Source organism: Salvelinus fontinalis, unplaced genomic scaffold (assembly GCF_029448725.1).
Source record: "Salvelinus fontinalis isolate EN_2023a unplaced genomic scaffold, ASM2944872v1 scaffold_2529, whole genome shotgun sequence".
NCBI classification, from domain to species: domain Eukaryota; kingdom Metazoa; phylum Chordata; class Actinopteri; order Salmoniformes; family Salmonidae; genus Salvelinus; species Salvelinus fontinalis.
The window spans coordinates 1-11,937 of NW_026602738.1; the positions used below are offsets into that span (position 1 = coordinate 1).

Consider the following 11,937-nt stretch of genomic DNA (forward strand, 5'->3'; position numbering starts at 1 on the left):
TTCTCTGTCTAGCTCTCGGTGCTCTGTCTAGCTCTCGGTGCTCTGTCTAGCTCTTGTACAGTTATCTTTCTTTCCTTTTCAATTTTTTCTTCAGCAAGAAGTTGGTAAATCATTCACCACCTTCAATTAGTAGCATTTCTTTAAGGTCTTTACAGTACACGTTTCTTTAAAGAAAAAATAAAATACAAGAAAAAACATTTAAAAAATTAATATTTTTTTCTGTACAACATTCTGATGGACAGTCTGCAGCCACGACACCTCTTCCCTAAACATGACCCCACCTCCCTCCCTTCAGTCACACCAACTCAGTAGCACATTAGGCCAGTACTTTAAGACCAAAGCAACCATCATCCTCCTCTGACCTGTAGGCCAAATGCATGCTGGGAGCTCACACACACACCAGTCTACATGATGTCTCGACAACACGCGAGACCAAGTAAAAAAAAATAACTAAAAATATATAAAAAACGGTCCTCTTTCATCGCTTCCACACTTTTACACAATCACCCTACATAGGAAAACGCTAGACGAGCGTAGAAAGAAAATCAGCTCAACGGTCCCAATATTTACAACAGGAGTTATCCCAGTGCATCCCACATCCACAGATATGAGACACAGGCTATGTTCCAATACTCTCTAAATGCACCCTTCCTTTAGTCCCTTCCCTGAAGTACTTACATCAAGGAAAGGGGGAAGGATGCAGCTTAAAAATATTTGAACAAGGCCATGCCTTTGCATGACCCTTGGGTTGATTCTCCACACAACCCATCAAAACCCCTTATCAAAGGTGCAGGAAACATGGGTTCACCCCATATAAAAAGGTGCTTCACCTCCCCTTTAACATGTCCATTTTGGATTTACCAAGCGTGAGAGAGAGTTAAACAGTAATCGGGACAGAAATACTATGCATAGCGTGGACCTGCTTCTCAGCCGTATGGATAAAAGTGAATTGTGTCCGCTCTATACCTCACTTTTCTATCTGAAGGTGTCTCACATCTTTTGGATTGCAAAGGTGTATGGAAGATGGTGTAGGTCATTGTTCACAAAGACAAGTGTCCCAGCAGAGTCTTAAACCAATCCAAAACACTACCAGGTGGAGGACATACACACACGTAAAAGCACACACTCACACACGCACATCCACCTAAAGCGCACTCACACACATCAATCGCACAGGAACAAATATACTTTTCAGTCACATTCGAGGAATGAACACAAACGCTTGTTCTCACACATATATGAGACTGTTTAAAACATATCAACATACTCCACCAGAATGCCAATCCCCTTGACCTCACCCCATCTCTCTTTGGGACACGTGTGTGTGTGTGTGTTACAACTCTGTCTCAAGCTGAACGACCTGCCACCTTTTAAAGCCCATTCTACTCCCTCCTCCCAACATCAACATAAGCAGGACCCACCCCTGCATATCCATGTCGATTAAAAAAGGCACATTCCATTATTCCAAATGTTTTCCGATCCTTGAATCACCACCTCATGATGTGTAATGATGTCAGTAGTCTGCTTCGGAGCACGTCACTAACCAACAGAGGAGGGGTTAGCTAGCTAGCACAATAGTTGCAGCAGTCAACCAGTTGATTCAAGCTGTGCATTTTTTACATTTTTAGCCGTGATTTTCGAGTGAGCAGTATAGCTAGCATAGTAACGTTGCTAGCTCGCTAGCAAGCATAACATAGTCAGTCATCGTTGTCAACAGCCACATAGGTAGGCTTCCTTGACAATTTCCATAGAGAAAAAGGACAAGAATAAGATAAGCTATATTGGATTGCCGCAGGTAGAAAGTGCCCAGTTCTGTCTTAAAAACAGATATTTTTCAGTTCAATAGTTTGTCAAAACAAAAAACTCAAAAGGCCCTACGTTAAGACTTTTCTGACCACTTGATCAATACCATATTTTTATGCAAAAATAGCACTTTTATTTATTTGCTTTTAAATCTTATTTTTCGGAGCAGGACTTTCTTTGCAAAAACAGCTGTTCAAAATACAATAAAACAACAGAGATTTAAAACCAATCCCTCTCTTTCTCTCTGTACACACCCACGGTTGTATAAATACATATTCAAAAAAATATGACCGTCTTTTTCTGTTCCCCTTGGATTTCTTTACAATTATGGTACAACCTGTAGTCCTCATCTCTGGATCCATGTTACAAACAGAGAAAGGAGCTGTGATCATAACAGCTACAAGAGAGACAGTACATTAAAACCGAGGGTATAATCCTTTTGTTCTGGTCACAGAAGGGTGTGGGGTTGGAGGACTGGTGGGGTAGGGGTCTTTCTATCGCTCCCTCTCTCCCCTTTTCTCTCATTCTAGAGAGAAACTACAGTCTCTCTCATATCCATAGAGTAGTTATCTTTCTGTCGGTTTGTTTTTCCTCAAGAGGTTGGGATACAATCGTTCAGACTGACATTGTGCAATGCTGCTGACATCTACATTCAAAACCAGGGGAATGTGTTTTGATATGGAGAGGCAGGAATTTGGTTAAAAAAACTAAAAATGTAAATAAATAAAAATACTGCAATCCCACAAACCCATCACCCTTTCTCTACCCCCATACTAATATACAGCAGAAACCATATTAGAAGTAACGATTGCTTGGACTTTCGCTTTCAAAATTAAAGCATAACTTCCTGGTTAACATCCTGGTAACAACCCCTGTTTCCCCTAGCAACGTTTCAGAGTCACATATCGGAGGATCAAAAGGCCAAAGGGTCAGGGGGATGGGCCACACCACCAGAGGAGAAGAAAGAGGGGAGTACAGGGAAATATAGGTATTCATCATCATCATCATCATCGTCTTCTAAACACTTCTGTACTCCACCCCCCCATCTAAAACAAAGTGCCTCCGTCGCTGCCCACCCCCTGCAGCGACTCGCCGGACGAGCCGCCTGTCTCGGCGCCCTCCAGGGAGTTGGGTTCAAAGCCTGGCTCCGCCCCTAGGGCGTCAGCCTCCATCTTGGCGTCAGGGAGGAATGCGGAGTACGCGTCGCCCTCGGCCATGAGCAGCTTCAGCTTGGGGATCCAGCTCTTGCGGACGACGCGGCGGGCGTTGGTGCACATGTCCGCCGCGATGGCGTTCATCTCGCTCTCCTTGAAGCTCGTGGCGAAGTTCTGGCTGTAGACTGATGGAGGAGAGAGAGAGAGAGAGAGATGGGAGGAAGGAATGAGGGAGGGAGGGAAGGAGGGGAATAGAGAGAATAAGAGAGAAAAGAGGAAAAGACCAGAGAGTTAGGATTGATGTCCAATCATAAATCAGCCGTCCATTTGTACTAACAAAAAGGCACTTGTGTTTAAGTGAAACACTCACATTTGACTGCGTGCAACACTCTGTTGTCCAGGGGCTTGCGGCTGGGGTCGTTAGTGGAGGAGCGGATTCCTGTTCCACAGCTGTTAGCCAGAGTATTCCTGACAGGGAGAGAGTATCATGATACCTTTAGAAACATACAGACATCAACTGTTAACACACACACACACACACTGGCAGGCAGGCACACACGACACGTCAGACGTATAAACACACACACTTGTCAGACGTATAAACACACACGTCAGACGAATAAACACACACACACACTTGTCAGATGTATAAACACACACACACACACGTCAGACGAATAAACACACACACACGTCAGACGAATAAACACACACACACGTCAGACGAATAAACACACACACACGTCAGACGAATAAACACACACAGACACGTCAGATGTGTGAGAGAGAGAGAGACACACTAACCTGTCGAAGAAGGCAGCCAGCAGCCTCCTGAGCAACACCTTGTGTCTGGTCCCTGCACTCACATGACAGTTCATCAGCTGGGCTCGAGATATGAACACACATGTACCTGCAGACACACACACACGCACAGACATTAGTGAGAATCAACAAAAACACAGAACAGTGTTACGATGGACTACTCCAGACACTACCCCTATTTAATATATACACACACAAGCCTGGATATACCCCCCATACACACCATCCGTAAAACACACACACAATATGAAAGAAAAACACACACACTGAAACATAGACACAAACACACACATCCTGGGTCTGACTCGGCATAATAAAAAACAAGCAGCACGCCAAACAAATGGGAATACTTGACTGTAGTCCACATGTAGACTGACAGTACACTCTAGGACAAGGTGGCAGTGGAACGTAACATAGACATGCTCCCAGAGAGGCCTTGACGTGGCTAATATTAACCACACTGACACATGCCTCATCTCTTATATACAGTTATCTCACAGTGTACTGCAGAACCAGGCCACGTCCCATTTCACTAGTCATGTAAGGACCACTCTCAGTGTACTGCAGAACCAGGCCACGTCCAATTTCACTAGTCATGTAAGGACCACTCTCAGTGTACTGCAGAACCAGGCCACGTCCCATTTCACTAGTCATGTAAGGACCACTCTCAGTGTACTGCAGAACCAGGCCACGTCCCATTTCACTAGTCATGTAAGGACCACTACTACAGTAGAGTATACAGTGTGTGTATAGTATACACTAAGAGTACCAAACATTATGAACACCTTCTGAATATGGAGTTGCAACCCCCCTTTCACCCTCAGAACAGCCTCAATTAGTCGGGGCATGGACTCTACAAGAGGTCAAAAGTGTTCCACAGGTACGGTGGCCCATGTTGACTCCAATGCTTCTCACAGTTGAGTCAAGTTGGATGGTGGACCATTCTCGATGGAGAGAGGAAACTGTTGAGCATGAAAAACCCAGCAGCGTTGCAGTTCTTGACACAAACCAGTGCGCCTGGCACCTACTACCATACCCTGTTCAAAGGCACTTAAATATTTTGTCTTGCCCATTCACGCTCTGAATGGCACACGATCTATGTCTCAAGGCTTAAAAATACTTGTTTAACCCGTATCCACCCCTTCATCTACACTGATTGAAGTGGATTTAACAAGTGACATCAATAAGAAACCATAGCGTTCACCTGGATTCACCTGGTCAGCGTGTGATGGAAAGAGCAGGTGTTCTTAATGTTTTGTCCACTCAGGGTATAAGTTGTGTACTATCTTCAGTTGAACACTCTGTTGTTGCAGAGGAACGGCAAACTAGTGTATTCAGGGTTAAAAAAGGCTTCCGTTTGAACATTTCAGACTTGATTCGCCTTAACGAAAAATCTATCAACCCCTACAACATGTCCATTCATTATAATCCTCATAATAATTCACATTTCCTGTTGCTGCAGGATTAGTTTCCTGCTGTTCAAATTAAGATAGCACATCTTTAACAAGGCCACATTTCACTTCGGTCCCTAGACCCTTCTCTGACCGTTCTCCTACTCCAGTTCTGAAATGACAGAATGGATCCACACACACTGACCTGAGACAAGCTCAAGTTTCTCTGCGGGGTCCCCCTCTTCGTACAGTTTGGGGTGGCAGCGGTTGCCTATCTGTGTGATGAGCTCAGCGGGGAGAGACGACAGGTCCTGGCGACCCCGCATACGACCCCGGGTCTCTGAGTGGTCTGGCAGGGCCTCCACACGCTCACCAGCTACCAGAAGGAGAAAGACATGTGTTAGATCTGACCTTTGTATTATTATATAAACACACACACACACACACACACACACACACACACACACACACGTCGGTACCTGCAGCGCCCACGTTGAGCATGCTGTACATGGTATACATGTTACAGATCTGCCTGTACTGCTCCTCCGTCTGCTCCTCCGTCACCTCCTCCTCTTCCTCCTCGTCATGGTAACTGATAGGCGAGTCACTGGTGTAGGCGCTCATCGTGCCCGGGCTGGCGCCCTCCGATGCCACGTTGCCCATGGAGACCACACTCCCGTTGGACCCGCTGCCGTGACCCCCGACCCCTGATCCTATCCCCGCCCCGCTCTGGATGGCACTCCCTCGCACGGACTCCTGGGAAAAGCGGGCGGCCTTCCTGGACCCACCTCCACCTGAGCCCCCTCCACCCCCGTCTCGGCTGCTGCTGCCCTCCCACAAGCGCTTGGCCACAGGGGTGCACACCACCGAATAGGGCGAGGCTTCTGATTGGTTGCCCTGCTGCTCTGTCTTCACCCGCGACACGAGGGGGAGGGGGGTAAGGCAGGAGGCGGGGCGACTGCCAGTCCCCGCGGCAACGGTTTGAGTGACGGGGCTCTGGGGTTCGGAGGTCGGAGCCTCCTCGGCCTGCAGGCCCTGGGAGTCGCAGCTGGGCGAGGAAACCTGGAGGAGGAATATGGAGAGAATACATTTATCAATACTTTATTATGGAAATATAAATATACTGTATATGCAAATACTTGCAATGATTGTGATAAGTGGTTGTTTACACATCTCAGTTGAGTGTACTGTCGCTCTGGAAACGCCTGGTAGAATTCTGCAAAATGTATCAGAGTTTCTGAACATGTGGTGCCGGACACTTGATCAGCAAAACATTTTAATTTACCGGACATTTGAGAAATTTACCGGACACATTTGCATTTGGTGCATAGCGTGATTAGGGTGTCCATCCACGGTGCTAAGAATGACAGCAATCACATTTAGAATATGGTCATTCATATTAACAGAACATGCAAGTCGAGGATGCAACGATGTGCGGTCCTTCTGATGTGCACTTCAAACACATTTCCTTTTCCTCAGCCAACAAGATGAGTAACCCACAGCAAAATCACTAGCCTATGTCAATCTACTATAGTTTAGGCTGCCTATTCTATTGGTCAGCTTGTTGAGAATAAATAGACTATTCCGAACAGACTCTGGGACAGTTGTGGGCCGATAGAGCGAATGCAGTAAGAAGCCAAGGTAAGTTGCTAGCTAGCATTAAACTTATCTTATAAAAAACAATCAATCAATCATAATCACTAGTTAACTACACATGGTTGATGATATTACTAGTTTATCTAGCGTGTCCTGCGTTGCATATAATCGATGCGGTGCGTATCGTTGCTCCAATGTGTACCTAACCATGAACATCAATGCCCTTCTTTAAAATCAATACACAGAAGTATAAATTTTTAAACCTGCATATTTAGCTAAAAGAAATCCAGGTTAGCAGGCAATATTAACCAGGTGAAATTGTGTCACTTCTCTTGTGTTCATTGCACGCAGAGTCAGTGTATATGCAACAGTTTGGGCTGCCTAATTTGCCAGAATTTTACGTAATTATGACATAACATTGAAGGTTGTGCAATGTAACAGGAATATTTAGACTTATGGATGCCACCCGTTAGATAAATACGGAACGGTTCCGTATTTCACTGAAAGAATAAATGTTTTGTTTTTGAGATGATAGTTTCCGGATTCGACCATATTAATGACCTAAGGCTCGTATTTCTGTGTGTTATTATGTTATAACTAAGTCTATGATTTGATAGAGCAGTCTGACTGAGCGGTGGTAGGCAGCAGCATGCTCGTAAGCATTCATTCAAACAGCACTTTCCTGCGTTTTGCCAGAAGCTCTTCGCTGTGCTTCAAGCCTATCAACTCCCGAGATTAGGCTGGTGTAACCAATGTGAAATAGCTAGCTAGTTAGCGGGGTGCGCGCTAATAGCGTTTCAAACGTCACTCGCTCTGAGCCTTCTAGTAGTTGTTCCCCCTTGCTCTGCATGGGTAACGCTGCTTCGAGGGTGGCTGTTGTCGTTGTGTTCCTGATTCGAGCCCAGGTAGGGGCGAGGAGAGGGATGGAAGCTATACTGTTACATTGGCAATACTAAAGTGCCTATAAGAACATCCAATAGTCAAAGGTTAATGAAATACAAATGGTATAGAGAGAAATAGTTCTATAATTCCTATAATAACTACAACCTAAAACTTCTTACCTGGGAATATTGAAGACTCATGTTCAAAGGAACCACCAGTTTTCATATGTTCTCATGTTCTGAGCAAGGAACTTAAACGTTAGCTTTCTTACATGGCACATATTGCACTTTTACTTTCTTCTCCAACACTTTGTTTTTGCAATATTTAAACCAAATTGAACATGTTTCACTATTTATTTGAGGCTAAATTGGCTTTATCGATGTATTATATTAAGTTAAAATAAGTGTTTTTTCAGTATTGTTGTAATTGTCATTATTACAAATAAATAAAAATCGTCCGATTAATCGGTAACGGCTTTTTTTGGTCCTCCAATAATCGGTATCGTCGTTGAATAATCATAATCGGTTGACCTCTAATCAAAAGGGCACTACACATGCGAGCGGTTTCATGTAACAGATGAAAATATCAGTTATAAATTTAGAACGAGAGGAGATCTAATAGGCTATTTTGAAGCAACGTAAGACATGCCTCAATGTGTATGAAAACGTTAAGGTTTCAAACAATGAAGTATATGTTTTCAAAATGCATACTGCCTCCAGCTCATTGCAGAGTGGTGTGTGACGCACTGATGAAGCCTGCCGACTGTTGCCGTTTGATGCAGATGCAGCGTTCAAAGCAACTGGGAAATCTCTGACTTCTGTGCGTTCAAGACAACTGGGAACTGGGGAAAAAACAAGCTCTGACTGGGAAAAAAGTTTTGAACAGTCATCCAACTCGGAAATCAAACTTAGGAAATCAGGCCTCTTTCCAGAGCTCCGGCGTAATAATTTTACCTCGTATTTTAAGATACTGTACATACAAATATACTGTACACACGTACCAATTTACTTCTACTAAATTATGCAGATTACCCAATAGACCGATAAGCATGACCAGTCAAATGTATTTCCATTGACCGGTATTACCATCAATAAATAGGCTAAAAAGCATTATTTCACAATGGGATGTTCTCTTCTCCCTAGCAGTTGGCTGACACAAATGTTATTTATCTGCATTTTTTTTTTTTTTACGGACAAAAGCAAGCTGTTACAGGCTAACAGAAACCCTGGAATGTATGTGTGTATTATTCTAAGACCTCTGAATAAAGAGCACAGCATAACGACACAACCTGTGGTCACTGTGTGTGATTGTGTTGCAGGACAAGCCTCCCCTTTGAAGGAGGCCTTCTATCCACCTCAACCTTAAAGGAAAACTCCACCCAAAAACAATACTTTGGTCAAATGTTTTGCAGCCGGTATCGGCAGGGTAGCCTACTGGTTAGAGCGTTGGGCTAGTAACCGAGAGGTTGCAAGTTCGAATCCCCGAGCTGACAAGGTAAAAATCTGTCGTTCTACCCCTGAACAAGGCAGTTAACCCACCGTTCCTAGGCCGTCATTGAAAATAAGAATTTGTTCTTAACTGACTTGCATAGTTAAATAAAGGTAAATAAAAATAACATGATGCAAAATGCATCATAAAGTCTGTATTTTGAAAGTTATATATCTTGAAAACTTGATTGCTGACATGCAAAACATTTTTGGACTATATCAACAATGGACTAATGAAACAAATACCAAAATATTGGTTTTGGGTGGAGTTTTCCTTTAAACATGCTTGGGTTGTTAAAAAGGCTATATAAAACCCATGTATTATTACCTTGAGGAAGAACTCTGTGCCCTTCTCCATGATCTGCTGGATCTGCAGGAAGCCTGCGGTGTACATGAGGAGGAACTGGTCTCCCACTGTCATGCTGAGGCGGCCTGTGTAGCAAAAGGCCAGGATCTGCTGGAAGCTCTGGGGCTGGACGGCCGGGGGGAGCTCCACCACTGTGGGGGTCTTGGAGCCGCTGCCTCCCCCAGTGCTGAACAGGTCCCGGAAGTAAGAGCTGCTAGCCGCAAGCACGGCACGGTGAGCCTGGAGGAGGAGGGAGGAGTAAGAAGATTCTATAGAATTATGAGTAATATAAGGAATGTTTCCTTTGTTTGAATGATACATTTATTTTAAAACTGTGTGGTTGATCTTTTGGGAGGTGCAAAATGTCATGATTCTGATCACTCAGATTCTGATTCAGTGATTAGATTTTCTGTTATTTTTCGAACATAAAAAAAATGTTGACCAATAATGGCAAGTTATGAAGGGCAACGGGATTATAAACTCATAAAAATCAAGCTGTTACCGCCGGGATAGACTGATAGATAAATAATTGGTCTTGCACATCAGAACAATAAATGTACATTATAGTACACAATCTATGCAATTCACACAGTAATATCCCACCTTGAAGGCGTGTCCCTTGACGACCACGGAGACATCACAGTAGAGCCCCTGGAGACGCTGCTCGTTCAGACACTCCAGGACGTTGTTGCCAAAGTTAGGAATCGCCATCTGAAGGGTCTGGGCCATGGTGCGCACACCACCACAGGGTCTGGAGGCAGAGATATCAGCAACATATTTTAAAAGAGCCAATTCAATCAGTTACCAATCTTCTGCATGAGGCTGACCCGTTTTTCGCCAACCTAATGAAGCAACAAACAGTACTTAACCTATGTCATGGACTCCAACACCATTGGTAACTACATTGAACAAAAATATGTAAAGTGTTGGTCCCATATTTCATGAGCTGAAACAAAAAAATCCCAGGAATGTTCCATACTTACAAAAAGCTTATTTCTCTCAAACGTTGTGCATACTTTTTGTATGTCTCTTTTAGTGAGCATTTCTCCTTTGCCAAGATAATCCATTCACCTGACAGGTGTGGCATATCAAGAAGCTGATTTAACAGCATGACCATTACACAGTTGCACCTTATACTGGGGACAATAAAAGGCCATTTAAAATGTGCTGTTTTGTCACATAACACAATGCCACAGATGTCTCAAGTTTGGATGGAGTGGGCAATTGGCATGTTGAATGCAGGAATGTCCACCAGAGATGTTGCCAGATAATTGTTAATTTCTCTACCATAAGCGGTATGGTAGAGAAATGAGAATTCAGAGAATTTAGCAGTACATCCAACCAGCCTTACAACCACAGACCACGTGTAACCATGCCAGCCCAAGACCTCCACATCTGGTTTCTTTACCTGCGGGATTGTCCGAGACCAGCCAGCCGGACAGCTGATGAAACTGAGGTGTGTAACAAAGACATTTTGTGGGGAAAAACTGATTGGCTGGGCCTGGCTCCCCAGTGGGTGTGCCAATGCCCTCCAAGGCCCACCCATGGTTGCACCCCTGCCCAGTCATGTGAAATCACTAGAATAGGGCCTACATTTATTTATTTCAATTGACTGATTTCCTTATATAAACTGTAACTCAGTAAAATCTTTGAAATCCTATCAGCTCAACTCTGACCTGAACACTAGCGGACAGCACCCTCCAATGGACTAAACATGTTTAGTGATGATACCCATTTGGAAGCAACTGAAGTGAACCTAACACTTTCATTTGTCATTCAGACAAAGTAAACCATTTTACAGTGTGTTTTGAGCAGAAAGGAGACCCTTAAAATACTATTTGAAAAAGCCTACTTATCCATATGTAGCAAATGTCAATGCCCCCACAAACACACACACCTTATTCTGAAAAGTGAAAGCATATCACTTCTATCTGCTATTTATATAGGCCTAAAACTGTCTCAAACCAACTCAGATGTTATTTGATTGTAAAATGTGTGTTTCCATCTGTGTAAATATCCTACTCCTATAGTACTAGAGTGTGGGTTTGAATTGCCCATAACCTATTCTCTCACACATACAACAACCTAAACGTGCAGTCCTCTAATATTTGATAGGCCGATGCTCAAAAGTCAACAGAAATTAAAGGTCTGTCATTCCTCTCGACAACATCATATAGAATAGCGTTTGTGGATGAAGAGGAAGAGACAAAGACAATGAGCCACTCTGGACTATTAAGATGCACCCTTAAAAGGTTCAGTGTAAGCGCCTCCTCTCCCCTCCCACTATCTCTGAAGCTCAGCACAGACATCCACCTCAGCTAACCCCATAACAACCATAAACAGCACAGACATCCACCTCAGCTAACCCCATAACAACCATAAACAGCACAGACATCCACCTCAGCTAACCCCATAACAACCATAAACAGCACAGACATCCACCTCAGCTAACCCCA

General features: G+C 43.9%; 1 protein-coding gene across 1 annotated transcript; it reads right to left on the minus strand.

The window, feature by feature from the left end:
• Window positions 1-6: 6 nt before the first annotated feature.
• Window positions 7-11,929, minus strand: LOC129850958 (nucleus accumbens-associated protein 1-like). The gene is made up of 7 exons (XM_055917102.1): window positions 10,085-11,929; window positions 9,464-9,721; window positions 5,650-6,232; window positions 5,376-5,546; window positions 3,762-3,867; window positions 3,328-3,425; window positions 7-3,142 (listed from the first exon to the last, which is right to left on the minus strand). Exons 1-7 carry the CDS (start codon window positions 10,208-10,210, stop codon window positions 2,850-2,852), a joined length of 1,635 nt encoding a protein of 544 aa, XP_055773077.1. The 5' UTR covers window positions 10,211-11,929; the 3' UTR covers window positions 7-2,849.
• Between the last annotated feature and the right edge of the window lie 8 nt (window positions 11,930-11,937).

Excerpts from the sequence above, each read along its gene's own strand:
- LOC129850958 (XM_055917102.1), bottom strand. The coding sequence starts at position 10,210 with ATGGCCCAGACCCTTCAGATGGCGATTCCTAACTTTGGCAACAACGTC. Across the intron at positions 6,233-9,463 it reads GCACAGAGTTCTTCCTCAAG|GTTTCCTCGCCCAGCTGCGA; the intron begins GTAATAATACAT and ends TTCCTCCTCCAG. Across the intron at positions 3,426-3,761 it reads CTGGCTGCCTTCTTCGACAG|GAATACTCTGGCTAACAGCT; the intron begins GTTAGTGTGTCT and ends TCTCCCTGTCAG.